General features: G+C 51.9%; 5 protein-coding genes across 5 annotated transcripts; all 5 read left to right on the forward strand.

The window, feature by feature from the left end:
• Positions 1-1586: 1586 nt before the first annotated feature.
• BJX67DRAFT_385892 (Beige/BEACH domain protein) lies at positions 1587-9461 on the forward strand (the record flags this gene model as incomplete). Its single annotated transcript, XM_071033960.1, has 8 exons — positions 1587-4086; positions 4137-4498; positions 4553-8309; positions 8362-8516; positions 8574-8879; positions 8931-9143; positions 9206-9370; positions 9432-9461. 8 exons carry the CDS (start codon positions 1587-1589, stop codon positions 9459-9461), a joined length of 7488 nt encoding a protein of 2495 aa, XP_070881140.1.
• Positions 9462-10083: 622 nt separating this feature from the next.
• On the forward strand, positions 10084-11693 carry BJX67DRAFT_366927 (sedoheptulose-7-phosphate:D-glyceraldehyde-3-phosphate transaldolase TAL1). The gene is made up of 4 exons (XM_071030458.1): positions 10084-10384; positions 10462-10776; positions 10833-11216; positions 11271-11693. The coding sequence occupies exons 1-4, from the start codon at positions 10346-10348 to the stop codon at positions 11505-11507; spliced, it is 975 nt and encodes a 324-aa protein (XP_070881141.1). The 5' UTR covers positions 10084-10345; the 3' UTR covers positions 11508-11693.
• A 713-nt stretch (positions 11694-12406) lies between these two features.
• Positions 12407-13337, forward strand: sod1 (superoxide dismutase SOD1; the record flags this gene model as incomplete). Its single annotated transcript, XM_071033961.1, has 4 exons — positions 12407-12419; positions 12776-13107; positions 13164-13260; positions 13315-13337. The coding sequence occupies 4 exons, from the start codon at positions 12407-12409 to the stop codon at positions 13335-13337; spliced, it is 465 nt and encodes a 154-aa protein (XP_070881142.1).
• A 144-nt stretch (positions 13338-13481) lies between these two features.
• On the forward strand, positions 13482-16963 carry BJX67DRAFT_312320 (putative transcription factor (Snd1/p100)). The gene is made up of 2 exons (XM_071027165.1): positions 13482-13965; positions 14151-16963. Exons 1-2 carry the CDS (start codon positions 13828-13830, stop codon positions 16659-16661), a joined length of 2649 nt encoding a protein of 882 aa, XP_070881143.1. The 5' UTR covers positions 13482-13827; the 3' UTR covers positions 16662-16963.
• Positions 16964-19079, forward strand: BJX67DRAFT_312262 (CRAL-TRIO domain-containing protein). Its single transcript, XM_071027164.1, has 4 exons — positions 16964-17542; positions 17643-17784; positions 17850-18230; positions 18286-19079. Exons 1-4 carry the CDS (start codon positions 17265-17267, stop codon positions 18913-18915), a joined length of 1431 nt encoding a protein of 476 aa, XP_070881144.1. The 5' UTR covers positions 16964-17264; the 3' UTR covers positions 18916-19079.
• The last annotated feature ends 13 nt before the right edge of the window (positions 19080-19092 follow it).

A 19092-nucleotide genomic window follows, 5' to 3' on the forward strand; every position in this document is an offset into this window, starting at 1 on the left:
ACCCTTTATGACGGTGTCAAGATTGCGCAGAAATGGTCACCATGATATCATCACACAGGCAAGTACACGCCGGGAGGGCTGAATCGGGTCCAAGGATACGGTTTCATTTTGCGTTTGATAGGTAGAGGCCCCAGTAGCTGTTCCCTCGTCTTCCGGCGAAGCAAATCGGAGCTTCAAGGGAGCCGATCTAGATCGGCTGAAGATCCGCAATCTTGAAGTTGACCGATTCCCGGGGTTGGTTCGCGGATGGAGCGGGAAGTTTCACCGCAGAACCGCACTAGTCCTCCTTTGGAGGAAATGGTGTCTATCACGTGATCAATTACAGGCAAGCAGCCAGTCCGACCAACCAACTAACCCCCAACCAACGACGGCATCACCAGCTGTTCAAGCGTCAAGCGAGTGACCAGCTTCTGTCCTTGAAGGATTATTTTCTGGTAAAGACTATTCTACATTTCCTCCAATGAAGGAGCAAATGCCCATTCTTGCCAGTACACTGTTGAGCGAACCCAACAAACCTAGGAAAAGACACATGGAGTCTCCATATTTGAGGAATTTGAGGTATATAGGGTCTGTCAACCATATATCCACAAGAATCAGCCCTTCACTAGAAGGGTTGACCTTTTTAGTGAAGAGGTAAATTCCGATGGGATTCTCCCTTCTACATGGAAGGCTTGTCCTCCCTTCGCTATTTTCGCTATTTCGCCAACAATAATGAAATTAGTCGTGATCCCCTTCGTAATCCTCCCAAAGTGGCTGCCAGAAAACAGGGCCGGGGGGATGCACACGAGAAGAATAATATTACCCAGCAAAAAGCACTAGGATAACAACCAGCACGCCCCATGGGAAGCAGAAACACTTGCTGGTATGCTTACTGGTGATATAATTATCCTACAGCGAGAAGTAAATCGCCTGGGTTCACTTACCAAGCCACGCGACTACGCTGCGTGGGACACAAGAAATATACCGATGACGTATTTGGACATGGCTTGAGAAATGCGGCCCACCCAGGCAGCCATAAGCGTAGAGTCAGAAAGCTCACGGCAGGTCATGAATGATACCATTTCTCGCGTTTACTATTTTAGTACTCTATCCCGTTGTCGGGGACTTCTCGACGGGACCATTATTGCTATTTTGCAGTCGCGCCTGCCTGGGCCGCTCCAGGCGGGGGGTGGTGCCCGTGGCGATAAGCCCTTATCGATTCCGGGCTTGGCCAATGGGGGTGGAATACTGCTTCTGTCACCTGACAATTTGAAACATCGTTGCTTCGGCCTGAGCTCTCGCGACACAGTCCCGATTGTCGATTTTCAGCCGCGTTCCCAACTTGACGGCTGAGTTTTGTTGAAGGTAAGTGATATCAGCCACTGAATGGCCTCTTCCTCCTGGTAAATGGAGACAGCCCAATTCCTAAAATTTTGTTTCAAATCAGGGCCGCTCGTTCCGCCCTTCCTCGAACGAAGCGATATTACCCTCTCTCACCTGCAGCCAGACCCGCCAATGAAGACTGTACAGACAACGAGTCGAAGAGCATATTCATGTCTGATGGTCGTCGGCCATCAGACAGGTAGATGGGGAGATTCAGCGGCGCAATGAACCAGGCCGTTTCCCAATCCTTGCCGCATTCTTCATCGCCTACTCATCGCTCATCTCCCGAGTTAGCGCCGGTAATCGATGAGCTTAATGCCATCTGTGGTGGACATGAAATTGATTCTTCTATCTTGGCTGCGGCTACTGAACGCTTACTTCGACTCCGTCACGCCCTCATCGACACCGATCATCCTCAGGAGGTAAAGGAATCATTTCGTCACCTAAACGGGTTCCAGACACTTCTGAGACTGCTCGGGAAGCTTTCTCAGATATATAACCTAGATTTGCAACCGAAAGAAGACAGGCGGAGTCTGTTGACAGTGTGCAAAGATGGCCTGGCTGTTCTTGCTGAATGCCTGAGGGACCACCTAGGAAACAAGAGGCATTTTGCAAGTCGCATTTCAGGTGGGGGCCAAACGGCTCTCGAAGAAGCTTTCGCCATTCTCACCCAGAAGCTCGATGCTACCGAAGGTGATGTGGAATATTTCTGTGGGGGCATTCTTGCTGCGTCATTGTGTCAAGAAACCGTCGTGGATATTTTCACAACTCTCAGGACGAAACTGCAGAGTGTGGGCGATTTGAGAATAACTTCTGATGCTGTTAGCCAAGAACTTGAGCGATATATAGGGCCTTCAGAGACTATTGAAGCCCCCGAGCTCTTGGGACCATTCCTTCGCGTATGGTTGAAGCAATCACCTGCATTGGAATATGACCATACTGTTCAGAACCTAGCCATTCCAGCATGCCTGCATCGACTCGCAACCCAATCTCAGAGAAATCTGATGACCCTGCATGATACAGGGGTGTTGAGCCTTATCCTCCCTCTTTTGTTCAGTGAGGATTGCACTGAACTAGAGCGAACTCTCTACCAGGATCTTGCACAAGTGTTGTGTCTCCAAGGGATCAAACATGTGGATGACGCTGTTAATCTCTACAGAAAGGCCCATAGATGCTCCAAGGCCCTGCGGTTTCTTGTCAGCGTTCTTAAATGCTCCAAGGAGCCCCCGCTCATACAGTTCGATCTATCGCTACATGGGTATTGCTCCTTAGAGTTCTCAACTCTGGGTCGTTCATTTCCCCCCACTACATCATCTGGATATACCCTCGCTGTTTGGGCAAGATTTGACCAATTCGACCCGAATACGCATACAACTATCTTTGGGGCATTTGATTCGAGTCAGACATGTTTCCTTCTGGCTTACCTGGAAAAAGATACTCGCAACTTCATTCTGCAGACTTCCATAAAAGGGTCGCGTCCAAGTGTGCGATTTAAATCCCTGGCGTTTGAAGCTAACAGGTGGTACCACATTTGTGTGGTCCACAAGAAGCCCATACCACCCTCATCCCATTCCCGCGCATCACTCTTTATAGATGGGGAGTTTGTTGAACAGTTAAGGATCGAATATCCGTGTATGCCAGCAGTAACTGCCTCGAGCCGCACACCGCGTGTTCAAGCTTTTCTCGGTACACCTCAAGATCTGGCAATGAGAATCGGAAAGGGAGTATCAGCCTGTCGATGGTCTTTAGCGAACGCTATACTCTTCGGAGACGCGTATAGCGACGATCTGATTTCCGTTTTCTATAACCTCGGCCCCCGATACTATGGCAATTTTCAGGATTGTCTAGGGTCGTTCCAAACCTACCGAGCTTCGGCAGCGCTAAATCTCCGTAATGAGCATTTACATCCTGGTAAAGAAGAACAATCTGACATTGTCACTGCAATTCGCCGGAAAGGCAGCAACCTGGTCCGCGAAAGCGCTATCTTGATCAATGTTTCTGCGTGGTGTATTCTAGACGGCGATGACAACAACACTACCGACGAGTCTCAACTCATCCAATCGCTGTCAAAACAACCTGGAAAGCATCTACATCAGCTGATCAAATCCGGAGGCAATGCACTGGCTGTCAACGGCGCAATTCCTGCAATAAACGGCGCCCTTACCCACAACCAAGGTGTTGGTATTCTAACGGGTGACCCCGTCGTTACCTCGCCGCTCTCGCTCGACGATATGAGTTGGCGAATTGGCGGTTGTGCAGCGGTGCATCTAAGCTTAATTCACGCAGCTACGTCAGCTGAAACCACTCTCCTGGCTGTTGAAGCCCTTTACGAGGCAGTTCAAGGCAGCTGGCGGAATAGCGAGGCAATGGAGAAGGAAGATGGCTATGGGGTTCTTGCGGCATTACTACGCGAAAAGCTTGGCTTGGGATGGGGAAGCTCCGTCCCTTCAGCTAAGATGACTCCTGTGTGCTCAAGTCACGAGCAGCGATCTGCTCTGTGTCTAGAGCTTTTGTGCTTGACCCTGAAGTTTGTTGGGTATGATTTTGAGCGGCCCAACCGCTCTATCATCACGAATCCCCTTGCCTATAGGGTGTTACTCGTCGATCTGGAAATATGGAGACACGGCGACCTGCCCCTTGTGGAATTGTACTATTCACAATTCTGTGTAATGGCTAGTGGGAGCCAGTTCCGTCGTTTCAATTCTAAGCGTCTTGCTCGAATGCGTAGGTTTCTCAACGTACGCAGACTTGCGTCGCTCGCTAACAATGCCTAGGCGTCAACAAAAAGTTGCTCGAGGCTCTTAAGGAGGGGGGTTTTACATCAGAAACTCTGCCACTTTTTACGTCCGCGTTTAGTTCATTGATGGCGAACTGTTTGTCCGCCGATTTACTTCGCTCCTTGGCGCTTTTTATCACGTATTCTCTACACAAGCCGAAAGAGTCAAGCGGGCTGCAGAAGAAAAAAAGCATTCGGTTTAATAAGGAACTGGGGCGAGGGGTAGCAACCCCTGGCAACGCAGCCAACATGTCAGCCAATACAGTTGCGGTTGAGATGCTTCGCACTTATTGCTCTCTGCTCTGCGACACTCATGACCTCGGGCCAATAAAGAAATTTTCCAGAACTGTGACAAATAAGGTGCGTACGGAGTAGTGGCTTGCTTCATACTCCCTCGTCTAACGCTGTTAACAGTGGCTCCTATATCTGATGTGTGAGGATGAGCCAGAAATCGTCGTTCTGGCAACTAGGATACTAGCTCGTGTTATTGTGACCAGCGGCAGCAATTACAATGCAAGGTTCAGTGAGAAGAATGGCGGATACGTTATCATGCGAGGCTGCCTAAGGCGATGGTGGAAGGTTCCTGCCATGTGGCCCATATGCTTTTCCATCCTCTTCGGCTTCGATCTTGGTACAACGATTATTGATAGGCCGTTTGACCAAGGCTCCCTCTCAGAGATATTCCGAGAGGGTAAACTTGAAGTGTGTTTCCCTGAGATGTTCTCGGTGATCGTGGAGATGATACAGAGCGCCCTGAGAAAGACCGTGATGGTGAATGGGGACTCAGATGGCTTCAACCTAGGCCAGATCTCTAAGCCATCGATGGCCCACCACGCGCCAGTTGGTACAGGCGATCAAGAAGCGTTGCTTTTGGCAACAGTAGTTGAGTTTCTGGCCAGTCTGCATGTGAGTTCACAAGATTTCCGTGGATTTGCAGAGCGCTCAGAGTACGTCCAAGACCTGTTTTCGGTCCTATACCCGGTTGTTGTTGGCTCCGATTCCGTGGGTGCCGACATCGAACTATCATACCGAGTCAACGGTCTTGAGCTCGATGAACAGAACCCCATCGGACCCCAGAATTCAGGAGGCGCAAGTGAGCTGCGTTCAACGACTGTCGAGAATTCTTCCACTCGTACCGAAACCAGGGGATCTCTAGGTCGTACCTCATCGTTCATACTTGTGTCGTCTGAACGGGGGAAACAGTCGCGTTTTCCTTTACGGCTTCGTCGTCCATTCTCTCCGAGGGTTATCGACATTGATGGGACTACTACTAAACATCCCTTTGTCAAACGTATTCTCGACCTCGTCTTATCAATGTTTTCCGAACAACTGCTGGAACGAAAGGACTTCTCTGGGCTTGGACTGTTCTCGAAGGCGCCTCCAGGATTTCTAGAACAACAAGCATGTTTCAACTCCTGGGTCTTGAAATGCTTCCTTTCAACCCTGAAAAATGTTGTTTTCTCGAAAACGGAGCTGCTGTCGGAGCCACGGGTTATCACCAACTTAGGGCGCTTTACGACGCACCTAGCCGAAGCAGCACTTGAAGGGTGGTTTGTGGACGGTGCCACCGCGACTCTTGAGTTTGCGGGAGCCATTCTAGAATATCTCCAACGGCCAGATATATCGCGTTTGAAGAGTATAAGGCTTTGTAGCCAAGTAATCGCGACGATCCGATCAAATGTGTTTAGGGTCGTTCTGGTTCGACTATCAGAAGCTCAAGGTTCCGATGCTCTATCCTTCCTCAACCTTTTGTCATACTGGCAGGTGGTCCTCCTGCAGGCCGGCGATTCGCAAGCGGATTATCTGCGATTGCTATGTTACCTGCTTTACGCCAATCTAATTGACAGGAACCAGGATGTGCGCCTTGCTGCCGCGGGTCTTTTCAGGATTATCATGGTCCAGAAGCCTTCCGAGTTGTTCACGATCTTAAGCCATGCAGCAGTCCCGCTCCAAAAACGCCTTTCTGGAGGCTTCGAAGCCCTTGCGGGCATGGATGATAACCCCTTCTTGCAATGGATAGATGACCAGGCAGATGATCTCAATGCCCTGTTTCTGGGAACCATAGCCAAGTATTGGGAAGACTTCATTCAAGAACAAAACGCAAGTGTTGAAAATTCTTCACGCAATCGAATGTCGAAGCGCCGGGACAAGCTGAAACATCTGAGTCAGTTAGAGAAGGCTGGCGATGAAGTAACACGGAGACATGAGGCCACTTTCCCTCATTGGATCTCGAACATTTCAGCATCCGAGTTTCTGAAATATCAGAGGGCTTTACAGGATCAACAAGATAGTTTCGCGTTCATGTGGAACGTATTTTTTCGCCTGACCCAGGACCTGCGGCGGCACGGTGGCGTCTTAACCGAAGAAAAGGAGAAAAAATGGCGGCTTGACCAGACGGAAGGACGAAGTCGTATGCGACTTCGTATTGTACCAGATGATTCAGGGGAAAGGCAAGACTATCAGCCAAAGCGTAAAGCCTCAGAGCCTCCTGCTGTCAGAGTGGACACGATGGGATCTTCAGCTGCTGGAGAGACTTTCTCCTTGAATCCTGCTCCCATGGATGATGAGCGGTCGGAGGATAATTCCCATAACAGTGGACTGGATAACGGCAGCGCGCTGGAAGAGAGTTTTGAGATGATTGATGATCCAAAGGCGGATCTTGAGGACTATGAAGACAAGAATAGGAAGGTGATGAGGAGCCTCCACCGTGGCGATCAGGTTGAGAATCTCTGCAACGTGTCCCGGATTGTTGGATTAGAAGCTTTCGAAGGGCTTTTGATCCAAGGCAAGGACCACATCTACATTCTCGATAACTTCTTCCAACGGGCCGACGGTGAAATCGTCAACGTTTCGCAGGCGCCCTCTGATGAACGTGACCCTTATGTTCGGATGATTGCTGGCAGAGAAGCAAGCGAGCGTAAGCCTCAGGAGCACGAAACTAGGAGTTGGAAATGGACAGACGTAATCAGTGTTTCCAAGAGGCGGTTCCTATTTCGTGATGTTGCCCTGGAAATCTTCTTCACCGACGGGAACAGCTATCTTTTGACCTTGATCTCATCCAGGGTCCGTGATGGTTTGTGCAGTCAGCTTGCGGGTAAGGCTCCGCAAGTGACAGGAAGCGCTGGGCATTCACGACCAGAGGACGTCTGGAGATTCGAGACTCTTCGAAGCTCCGAGGATGCCCCTCAATCCCTTGGGTCCAAGTTCGCCAGTGTCTTCGGCCATTCGCCAGTATACCCAGCTACCCGTAAATGGGTGAAAGGGGAAATCTCAAATTTCCATTATCTCATGTTGATCAACACCCTCGCAGGTAGAACGTTCAACGATCTAACGCAATATCCAGTATTCCCTTGGGTTATTGCCGACTATACAAGCCAGGAACTTGATCTAACCAACCCGAAGACTTTCCGCGATCTTTCGAAGCCGATGGGCTGCCAGACTCCAGAGCGAGAAGCTGAACTCAGAGAACGGTATCAGGCATTTGCAGAAATGGGCAATGGTGACTCTCCACCGTTCCATTATGGTACTCACTACTCGTCAGCGATGATCGTGAGCTCCTACTTGATCCGGCTCCAACCCTTCGTGAAGTCATACCTCCTCCTACAGGGCGGGACCTTCGATCACGCGGATCGTCTTTTCTATTCAGTGGGAAAGGCATGGGAGTCCGCATCGCGGGGGAACATGTCAGATGTGAGGGAGTTGATCCCTGAATTCTTCTATCTCCCGGAGTTCCTAGTCAACTCCAACAAGTACGACTTTGGGTTTCTTCAAAACAAGGCCACCGCGATTGACTCGGTGGAACTACCGCCGTGGGCCAAGGGTGACCCGAAGATTTTCATCGCAAAGAATCGAGAAGCGCTCGAGAGCCCTTATGTGACACGAAATCTACACCATTGGATTGATTTGGTGTTCGGATGCAAGCAGAAAGGCGAGGCTGCTATTGAAGCAGTTAATGTCTTCCATCACCTCTCCTATCAAGGTGCTAAGGATGTTGATACCATTGACGACCCCGTCGAGCGTCTGGCCACGATAGGAATTATCCATAACTTTGGACAAACACCGCATCAAATCTTCAACCGACCCCATCCTCAAACCGAGGCCCACAAACATAAGACACCGCGGCTTGATTCACTTGCGGAGTCGCTTACTCAACTTCCTCTTTCGTTGCTTGGTACGTCCTCTCTCAAATTATATTGTGTTACCATTTGCTGAATTCGTTTTAGATACCGGAGAGCGAGTCTCATCTTTGTGTACGAGACATGATCGATTATTATGTACGGCTGCCCTCAGACTCAATATACCGCCGAATTACGACAAGTATATGGAATGGGGGTTTTTTGATGGTAGCGTTAGATTCTACTCTGCGGATAGCCGAAAGGTAAAGCCATTACCCCTCAGCTCATTATATCGGAAGCGCACTGCTAAGTTTGTGTAGTTGCTTGGACATTTTGAGCATCTCCACGTTGGCCAGCTGTCTCGTGCGGTTTTCGCGGATTCACGCACATTGGTCACTTCAGGAATTGACTGCACCATTTCCATATGGACTTTCACAGCAACGGCAAAATCTGTTGACCTACAACCCGCAGGAACTTTGTTTGGACACCGTACGCCGGTAACTATTCTCGCAGTGTCGAGGTCGTTTAGCGCTCTACTGTCTGCATCAATGGACGGCCAGCTCGTGCTTTGGGACTTGAACCGCCAATGCTTTGTCCGAGACCTTCCAGCCAACGGGCCTGTCGATGTAAGCTCTGAATTTCTCATTGTCAAGGGTAAACTACTAACCCGAATTCAGTGTGCTCGGATAAACGACGTGACAGGAGAGATCGCGGTTTGTCGAGGGAACCGCATCAGCCTCTACACACTGAACGGGGCTATGTTGCTTGAGCAGACCGTCTGCGACTCTACGGATGACAAGACGCTGGCCTGTGTCTTCTACGAAGGAGTAAGCGACGAGTGGCAAGAGCGGGAGCTGCTCTTTACGGGCCACCGAAGAGGAGTTGTCAACGTAAGTAATGGCGAATATTTGTATGCGATTCCACAGTCAAACTCGGTGCTGATACATCGCAGATATGGTGTAAGATTATGCGCAATGGCCGGTTCGAATTAGAGTTGATTCGACAACTTCATCACATTGACAATAACCGTGACAACGGAGCGAACATCTCCGCAGGGATCAGCTGTATCCTTGCCCTTCCCCAGGTGGTGTATACTGGGGATGAGATGGGGCGAGTGGTAAGTTACGACGTAGCACCTGAATGTTCTTCGTTGCAATAGAGATACTAATGTCTCCCAGTACGAGTGGAGCTGTGTGCAACGCCGCTGACCTTCTGAGGACCGTCCGTTGAATCCCGATGACTACGGTGCACGTCGAGACATGGCTAAGAGATTCCGCGGAGAATTTGTTTGCTTCTTGCGTTGTTCCTTGCGATGAATGATTGCTGGATAGATAAGGCGCGGGCGGCCAAGTCTTCCTAACAGAGGACCATAAAAGTTTATCCCTCGGTCATATCGACAATCCCACGGGAGGAGTATACACGGAGCACAAAACTCCTGGACAAACTGCGTGATCGACTCAAGTTTCTTGAAAAGACAGGGCTCAATGCGGAGGGCGGTGAGGCTAATCACGAGATGAGCAGCTGTCACGGGGCTCCTGGTCCCGGTGAACAGAAAACAGCCCTGGATTGCTGCATTCCTGTGGGGTGGATCGGCCATGTGTTGTCGGAGCACACTGAGCCGACCAGGAGAGCTCCGGGGAAATGTGAGGACAGGACATTTTCTGGTTGAGAGGACGAGAGGGCGTGGACTGGGCAGCGGACTGGGAGGTTGGTGCTCCGCGAGCAAGAACGGAATGAGGGTGCTCAAATAGGCTATACAAAACACACTGGTATTTCATTAACGTTAACTATCTCAGGTTTGGTCATTCTTAGTCAGGCCTTAAATGCGTGGCGAAGGGCAGAGAGCCTTGGAGAATTACCCCCCTCCAGAAAGGTGTCCGGTAGCGTCATAAGTCCGCCCCCAGCCCCACCACGTCCATCGCTCTCAAGTCTCAACCACGAAAAGGACCTGACCTCAACAGCCGGAACTCTTGCCATCGCCACATCTTCCCCCTTTTAAGGTTCATTTAAGAACGTTCCATCCACCTTCTCTTCTCCTCTTCAAACATCTTGAATTCATTCTACATACATCAATCTGTCGTCTATAACCAACATGTCTTCCGCTCTTGAACAGCTCAAGGCCACTGGCACCGTATGCTTCCCGTTTTGGACAATTCGCTTTACATTTTCCTCAAGGGGCGACATTGCTAACTGAATCGCCCCAATTAGGTTGTTGTTTGTGACTCTGGTGACTTTGCCACCATTGACAAGTACAAGCCTCAGGATGCCACCACCAACCCTTCGCTCATCCTTGCCGCCTCCAAGAAGCCCGAATACGCAAGTCTCATTGATGCCGCCGTCGCGAAGGGGAAGTCTCAGGGCGGGTCTCTCGATGCGCAGGTTGATGCCACCCTAGACCAGCTCCTCGTCGAGTTCGGCAAGAAGATTCTCGAGATCATCCCCGGAAAGGTCTCCACTGAAGTTGACGCTCGCTTCTCCTTTGACACCAAGGCGTCCGTTGACAAGGCCCTGCACATCATCAAGGTGTGTCGAGACAAATCATTCTCTAGCCTTTTCGGTCAATTCCTAACTTGAGACAGCTCTATGAGGAAGCCGGTATCTCCAAGGACCGCATTCTCATCAAGATCGCCTCCACGTGGGAGGGTATCCAGGCCGCCCACATCCTGCAGTCCCAGCATGGCGTCAACTGCAACTTGACCCTCATGTTCTCCCTCGTCCAGGCCATCGCTGCTGCTGAGGCCGGTGCCTTCCTGATCTCTCCCTTCGTCGGCCGTATCCTGGATTGGTACAAGGCCGCTCACAAGCGAGACTACACCGCCGAGGAAGACCCCGGTGTCAAGTCCGTCCAGTCCATCTTCAACTACTACAAGAAGTTCGGCTACAAGACCATCGTCATGGGTGCCTCTTTCCGTAACACCGGCGAGATCACTGAGCTCGCTGGTTGCGACTACCTGACCATCTCTGTACGTGACAAGTTTCCCCAAAATTTGATTTTCACATACTAATATAAGATACAGCCCGGCTTACTCGAGGACCTGTACAACTCCACCGCTGCCGTCCCCAAGAAGCTCGACTCTTCATCCGCCCACAGTCTCGACATCGCCAAGCGCAGCTACCTCAACGACGAGGCTCTGTTCCGCTTCGACTTCAACGAGGAGGCCATGGCCGTGGAGAAGCTGCGTGAGGGTATCTCCAAGTTCGCGGCCGACGCTGTGACCCTGAAGAACATCCTCAAGCAGAAGGTTCAGGCATAAAATTGTGGCACCGGATGCCTCATGACAGGACCCATTTTGTTTGTGTAAAATTGGCGACTTGCAAAAATCTGCTTAGAAGATATGAATTACGGTTTCCTACTTCGTCTTATATTTGTTATAAGCAGTTCAGAGATTGGGCTGGCAATTGCGGGTACGATAGGAAATTCTCCGTTGCACAGTAAAGAATCCCGTTTGTCGTAGCAATTGTAACTTCTCCTTAATCGTGAAGGTAGTACAATGTGCGAACTATAGTAGAAGGGACCCGGCTATACTCTGCAGAAGAGCATTGAGCCGGAGATCTCAAGATTCGGTTTTTTACCATGGTTACAGACTGGTTGGTACTTGTGGGCTCGGGGGTCGGATGGTTGCTATGGTGGGGTTCTGTCAGACAGCCCCCGAGTTGGTTGAATCAGATTAACTATGGAGGACTTTTCGGAAAGGGCAATTGAGATGATCCCATTCGGCCTACTGCCTTGGACAAAGGTAACTGTACGGCCTGAAGGGAGAAAACTGCCAGGGGTGAGTCTGGAATGCCTTGCTTAGGAATCGCAGAGCTCTTCCCCCCCAGCTGCACCGAAAACGTCATTCCGACGTCCCGCAAGGTGGGGTGCTTCACGAAAACCAAGTGAGCGGGATGAGAGCTGCCAGGTTACTGGAAGGAATGCCAGAGACTCGAAGCCCATCGAATGAATAATCCACCGAGACTTCCCATCCTCCTCAGCCTATCCACTGCCAGTGTGTCCAATCGTCGGCTTACCCCTCGTCCCTCATCTTCCCTTCGCTCCCCCCGTCCCGATCCCTTCCCACTCTTCACTCTCTCTCTCTCTCTGTCATCCATCTATCCATCTTCGACATACTCTTCCAAGTTTAATAACATCAACCTCTAGAAATTCGCCACAATGGTCAAGGCTGGTAAGTCATATCCCTCTCTGTCGACCTCGCACTGTTATTGGCCTTGACCCTGGCCGGATCCACGATCGACCGTGGCTGGAGGACCTTGTGTGAGCAGATTTGAGCACCTTCTGCGCTCTGCCCTGAGCTGACAGCCTATCATCGTCTCTTTTTCTCCTGCGAGGGGTTAATATAAGCTCAAGGATGATGGAAGCTCTGGCTAGCTCCTCTAGTTCTCCTGTCGCGATCGGCCGGGTCTGAGCCGGGGAACAACCCCAGATTTCGTCTCGATCCTTGAGCTGGCCCGGGTGGCGAGCTCACGCGAACCCTTGACCCTCAGTGCTTGGATGTGTAACATCACTGACGTTGTCCTCTAGTTGCTGTCATCCGTGGTGACTCGAAGATCACCGGCACTGTCACCTTCGAGCAGGCCGACGAGAACGCCCAGACCACTGTCTCATGGAACATCACCGGTCACGATGCCAACGCTGAGCGTGGCTTCCACATCCACCAGTTCGGCGACAACACCAACGGCTGCACCTCTGCTGGTCCCCACTTCAACCCGTTCGGCAAGACCCACGGTGCTCCCGAGGACGACGTCCGCCACGTCGGTGACCTGGGCAACTTCAAGACCGATGCTGAGGGTAACGCCGTCGGCTCCAAGCAGGACCCGCTTGTGAAGCTCATTGGTGCCGAGAGCGTCCTAGGCGTATGTGACCTCCGTTTCCTGGTGTAGAGAGTTGAGTTATGCTAATACAAGATTAGCGTACCCTTGTCGTCCACGCTGGTACTGACGACCTCGGCCGTGGTGGCAACGAGGAGTCGAAGAAGACCGGCAATGCTGGTGCTCGTCCTGCCTGCGGTGAGTATTCAATCCCCAGCGGCTTCCTGAAGGGGTTACTGATGGCTCTTAAAGGTGTCATTGGCATTGCTGCATAAATGGGCCCGTTGACTTCTGATGATATGATGACCTCAATTGGTAATGTGGAGGGTGAAATAGTCCATAGGTATCGCGAAACCATCCTGCAGATGCACCTGGTTGAATAATGTAAGATGCCGCGAGTTTAGCCACATTCAAATTGACTGGCAGTATCATGGTTACCGATGTTTCATTATGCTTGAATCGTAAAAAGAGTAAAAGGAGTAAGATTACCCTCGTAGCCTGGAAGCGGCCGAAGGTGGTAGGTGTCCTGGCCAGACTCCCCCACAAAGTCAGGAAGTCCGCCACAGCTCCGACACTTCGAACCACGTTTCCGTTCATGCTCCGTCCATCACCAATTTGATCTCTTTCTCCATTGTCTTTTCTGTCCTACCTCCCCTAACTCTCACCTTTTACCCTCCCTTACTCTTCCTCCTTTTACTTTTACTCTCATTTTCAGACCCCGTTTCAGTCAATCGCTTTCTCCGTTGTCTGTCCCTCACCTCCGGCATGCCTCTGGAAGCTCGCGTGAAGTCAGTTCTATCTGGCGACACTGTTGTCCTTTCGCACGTTACCAACCCTGCGCAGGAGCGGATTCTGAGTCTTGCATATGTGTCTGCGCCGCGGTTGAGGCGAGAGGGTGATGAGGTGAGCTTCCCTCTCTCTAGAGGCCGGAGGAGCCGTCCAATGGATCGGGATAGCTGTCCTTTTGAGGTCTCACGATTCCATCCATTTCCCCTCTGTTCTCCTATATTGTCGTCATATAAAGCTTCTGTCCTTATTCACTCCTTACATTGAGCTTCCTTCTGACTTTTGCTTCCCCCCCCCTGCAGGCTTTCGCCTTCCAATCGCGTGAATTCCTCCGCGAGCTCCTCGTCGGCAAGGTAATCCAGTTCCAGACTCTGTATACCGTTCCGACGTCGCAGCGCGAATATGGCAAGATCAAACTCCCGAGTTTCGACGTTACACTGCCCGAGATCAGTGTCCAGGAGGGATGGAGCCGCGTCCGCGAGGAAGCCGGAAAGCGAAGTGATGACACAGAAGAGACTGTTGCTATGCTTGAGCGCCTCCGCGCATTGGAGGACCACGCCAGAACCGAAGGAAAGGGTGTTTGGGCCGGTTCTGAGAGCGGCCGCATCGAAACCAGCTATGAGCTTGCGGATGGCAAATCTCTGGTCGAAGCATGGAAGGATAAGCACCTAGAGGGTATCGTCGAGAGAGTCTTAACGGGCGATCGTCTCGTTCTGAGACTGCTTCTCGCCGAGGATGAACACCTGCAGGTCGTTGTTGCGGTTGGTGGCATTAGAGCACCTGCAACCAAGCGCGTCAGTCCCGATGGCAAGGAGCAGCCTGCCGAGCCGTACGGCGAGGAAGCGCAGCAGTTTGTTGAATCTAGAATTCTGCAGCGCAAGGTCCAAGTCAGTCTTTTGGGCGTCACCCCTCAGGGCCAGCTGATTGCAACTATCCTCCACCCTAATGGAAACATTGCCAAGTTTCTTCTTGAAGCCGGCCTCGCGCGCGTCCACGACCTCCATTCGCCTCTCCTTGGCGCTGGAATAGCGGCCTTCCGCCGTGCGGAGAAGGTTGCGAAGGACGGCCGAAAGGGTCTGTTCACTAATTTTGTCACGTCCAACGGTCCTGCGGGCGGGGCCGCGCTGGATGTTATCGTCAGCCGTGTGCTCAATGCGGATACCATTTTCGTCAGGAACAAGGCTGGGCAAGAGAAGAAGATTAGCCTGGCGAGTATTCGTCAGCCGAAGCCGTCTGCCCCCGAGCAAGCACCATTCGGTGCGGATGCAAAGGAGTTCTTGCGCAAGAAGCTCATTGGGAAGCACGTCAAGGTCACTATTATCGGCAAAAAGCCCGCTACGGAAGGGTTTGAAGAGCGAGAAGTGGCTACTGTGATGCAGGGAAATACCAATGTCGCTCTGGCTCTCGTACAATCTGGATATGCTTCAGTCATCCGTCACCGCCAGGACGATACTGACCGATCCCCTGATTATGACGACCTGTTGATTGCTGAGGCTGAAGCTCAGAAGGATGGCAAAGGAATGTGGTCGTCCAAGCCCCCCAAGGTCAAGCAGTACCAAGATTACTCAGAAAGTGTGCAAAAGGCCAAGATGGAAGTCTCCATCCTCCAGCGTCAGAAGCGAGTACCTGCCGTTGTCGACTTTGTGAAGTCCGGATCCCGATTTACTGTTCTGGTTCCTCGCGAAAATGCCAAACTGACCTTGGTTCTATCTGGCATTCGCGCTCCCCGGTCTGCGCGTAACCCCAGCGAGGCTTCCGAGCCTTTCGGCCAAGAGGCACACGATCTCGCGAACAGACGCTGCTTGCAGCGGGATGTCGAGATCGATGTCGAGACGATCGACAAGGTTGGCGGCTTCATTGGCACCCTGTACGTGAACAAGGAGAATTTCACCAAGGTTCTTCTCGAAGAGGGTTTCGCCACCGTGCATGCTTACTCCGCAGAGCAGTCTGGTCACGCCACGGAGTACTTCGCTGCCGAACAACGGGCCAAAGAAGCTCGTAAGGGGCTGTGGCATGATTGGGACCCCAGCAAGGACGCGGAGGAGGCAGAGGAAGAGGCAGTTAGCAGCAGCGCTGCTGAAACTGATGCCGCTCCACGCCGTAAGGATTATCGGGACGTCATGGTCACCTACGTTGACCCCGCTACTGCACGCGTGAAGCTCCAGCAAATCGGGACCGGCACCTCTGCGTTGACCGAGTTGATGAGTGCATTCCGCTCATTCCACCTCAACAAATCAAATGACACACCACTTCCTGGCCCACCAAAGGCTGGTGACTTCGTGGCCGCCAAGTTCACTGAAGACGGAGAATGGTATCGCGCCAAGGTGCGCCGCAACGACCGCGAAAAACAGCAAGCAGAGGTCGTCTACATCGACTACGGCAACTCGGAGGTCCTTCCCTGGTCCCGACTGCGACCACTAAGCCAACCCCAGTTCTCTGCCCAGAAACTCCGCCCCCAGGCAGTCGACGCTGCCCTTTCAATACTCCAGTTCCCTGCCTCCCCCGACTACCTTCAAGACGCAGTCTCCTTCCTCGAAGAGCAGACGTTCAACCGTGAACTTGTCGCCAATGTGGACTTCGTGTCGGCTGAGGGAACGCTGCACGTTACCCTGCTCGATCCCTCTGAATCAAAGAACCTTGACCAGAGTATTAACGCGGAGATCGTTCGGGAGGGTTTGGCGATGGTTCCGCGGAAGTTGAAGGCGTGGGAGCGTGCTGCTGGTGAGACTCTGTCAAATCTTCGCACCTTAGAAGATGAGGCGAAGCAACAGCGTCGCGGTATGTGGGAATATGGCGACCTCACTGAGGACTAAGGAAATCTTGGCCTAGAAATACATCTTTCCTCTTCATCCTGTACAGATATCTTTACTGTTTGTATTGAGGTACGCTAAAAGACCGTTATTTTGGAAGCCGTTTCATTCTAGCTGGAGTTGTCCAATGGACATTCAAGTTCGTTAACTTGTTCTTGGAGGAACGAGCTACCAAAGTGCGCATAAATGATTTGCATAAACTGGGGCTCCGTAGGCTGACTCATCCGCCTCTCTTGTCCAAGAATTTAATGCACCCTCCTGAGTCTGCATCGGAGTTCGATCAAGCAGCAGAATTTCCTCCATTTGCTCGCTCGCTCTCGTTTGCTTCAGTTTGTTTGTCGCTCCCCACGTCACTCGCTATTCCTGCCTGGAATCTCAATTCAATCGCTGAATTCCAGGCCAAATTCCATCGCAGACTCGCCCCCAATTGTCGATCACCGGACCGCCAGGAACGAAAGAAGAGCTGCTGCAATTTCACCTGTGCTGACGCCAAACCAACCACAGCCCCAACGCCGCGCCCTTCCCTCTCTTTTTGACCTCTCAAGTCCCTCCCTCCCGTTTCCTCGAATATCTGTCAAGCTCCTCTAGCGCCCAGAATACACAGCTATGCCTTTGTGGAGGACCAAATCGTACCACAGCCAAGCGGAAAGCGATTCCGCCTCCGTGCACAACAAGAACAGCGCCGCCACTGCCGATCCCAAGAACGATCCGGTGGCGTCGGCGTCCCAGGCCGCGAGCGAGGCCTGGCTCTTGGGCCATTTACACCACCTTACCGGGGAGCAGGAGGCGAAGTTTGCAGAGTTCAAGGAATTCTGTGAGAAGAATGGGTACTACAGGCCAGGTGGGGAGGGCGAGAAGCCGAGCCATGATGATGCGACGATGCTGTACGTTCTGTCCCTTGATTTTACTTTTCCGCCGTTCTTGCGGGAAACGTGGTCTATTTGCTGAGGGCGAGCTTGTAGCTAACTCAGTTTTCTTATACAGGCGGTTCCTCCGCGCGCGCAGATTCGATGTGAACGGGGCCTGGGGCCAGTTCAAGGACACGGAGGACTGGCGGAAGGAGAACGCTATTGAGTCTCTATATGAGAATATCGAGGTGGAATCGTACGATGCGGCTAGGAGAATGGTGGGTTGCGCCGATATGCTTATCTCTATTAGGATTCGCACTCTAACCTTAATCCTCGGCTGTAGTATCCGCAATGGACTGGTCGGCGAGACCGCCGCGGTATCCCCGTGTATGTGTTTGAGATCAAACACCTAAACAGCAAGAACATGGCTGTCTATAACGCCACGATGACCGATCCCGAGGCGACCGCGGAAACGCACAAGTCCTCTAAGGTCCCTCAGCGTCTGTTGCGTTTGTTCGCTCTCTACGAAAATCTCCTCAACTTCGTTATGCCGCTCTGCTCCCAATTACCCCGTCCGAACCCGGAGACGCCTATTGTGACCTCGACAAATATCGTCGATGTCAGCAGTGTTGGTCTGAAGCAGTTCTGGAACCTCAAGGGGCACATGCAGGATGCGAGTGTTCTTGCAACAGCCCACTACCCGGAAACCCTAGACCGTATTTTCGTAAGTCCCCTCAAGCCAATCTGCCATAACCCCGAAATGGTACTGACCGCGCTAGATCATCGGGGCCCCCGCCTTCTTCCCAACTGTCTGGGGCTGGATCAAACGCTGGTTTGACCCTGTAACAACATCGAAGATCTTCATCCTCGGCGCCTCCGAAGTCAAGCCCACCCTCACTTCCTTCATGGACCCCTCCAGCATTCCGAAACAGTACGGCGGCGAACTCGACTGGCAATGGGGAGACATGCCGCACCTCGACGAGGCGGCCCGCGAGATAGTCGGCGCTCTTGAAACTCCCCCGACAGAGGGTCAAAACAAGCCGAGCTTCATCAAGGGTCCCATCCTCTTCAAGGGCGACCGCGTCGAGATCCTCGGCAAAGAAAACGGAAAGAGCCGACAAACCACCGTTCCCGTGCCGAAGTCCAAGCCCACGGAAGCAAACGAGACTCCGGCAGCTCAGCCAAAGGAGGCAGAGAACGCCGCAGAGAAAGAAGACCAGATTCCCGTTCCTGTCGACGAGTCCACCCCAGCCACGGAAGAGCAGCAAGTCCTCGATGAGAAGAAAATCGAAAACGGCACTACCACGCCCGTGGTCGCGAAGCCAGAGCCCGAGTCCGCCTCCGAACCCCTCCCCAACGGCAGCGCGACAACAAGCACATCCCTCCCTGCCCAGACGGTGTCCGCTTAAAAGCCTACCTTCACTTCCTCTTGCAGTAATGCATATTTATACACATACATACATCAGCTACATTTTGCCTGCCTTGAGTTGTCTGTTTTTGTTTGGTCTTTATTTTGTCATAGCTTGCTTGCATATATACATACCCTGTCTATCTCATCGTTCTTCTTCTTTCTTTCTTTCTTTTTG

The sequence above is a fragment of the Aspergillus lucknowensis genome (assembly GCF_044049455.1).
Source record: "Aspergillus lucknowensis strain CBS 449.75 chromosome Unknown BJX67scaffold_72, whole genome shotgun sequence".
NCBI lineage: Eukaryota > Fungi > Ascomycota > Eurotiomycetes > Eurotiales > Aspergillaceae > Aspergillus > Aspergillus lucknowensis.

What these genes read in the sequence shown, in the direction of transcription:
- BJX67DRAFT_366927 (XM_071030458.1), top strand. Translation starts at nt 10,346, where the DNA reads ATGTCTTCCGCTCTTGAACAGCTCAAGGCCACTGGCACC. An exon ending in AGCTCAAGGCCACTGGCACC is followed by an intron (nt 10,385 to 10,461) that starts GTATGCTTCCCG and finishes CGCCCCAATTAG; the next exon opens with GTTGTTGTTTGTGACTCTGG. An exon ending in GCGACTACCTGACCATCTCT is followed by an intron (nt 11,217 to 11,270) that starts GTACGTGACAAG and finishes TATAAGATACAG; the next exon opens with CCCGGCTTACTCGAGGACCT.
- BJX67DRAFT_312320 (XM_071027165.1), top strand. Translation starts at nt 13,828, where the DNA reads ATGCCTCTGGAAGCTCGCGTGAAGTCAGTTCTATCTGGCGACACTGTT. An exon ending in TGAGGCGAGAGGGTGATGAG is followed by an intron (nt 13,966 to 14,150) that starts GTGAGCTTCCCT and finishes CCCCCCCTGCAG; the next exon opens with GCTTTCGCCTTCCAATCGCG.
- BJX67DRAFT_312262 (XM_071027164.1), top strand. Translation starts at nt 17,265, where the DNA reads ATGCCTTTGTGGAGGACCAAATCGTACCACAGCCAAGCGGAAAGCGAT. An exon ending in ACGATGCGGCTAGGAGAATG is followed by an intron (nt 17,785 to 17,849) that starts GTGGGTTGCGCC and finishes CCTCGGCTGTAG; the next exon opens with TATCCGCAATGGACTGGTCG. An exon ending in AAACCCTAGACCGTATTTTC is followed by an intron (nt 18,231 to 18,285) that starts GTAAGTCCCCTC and finishes TGACCGCGCTAG; the next exon opens with ATCATCGGGGCCCCCGCCTT.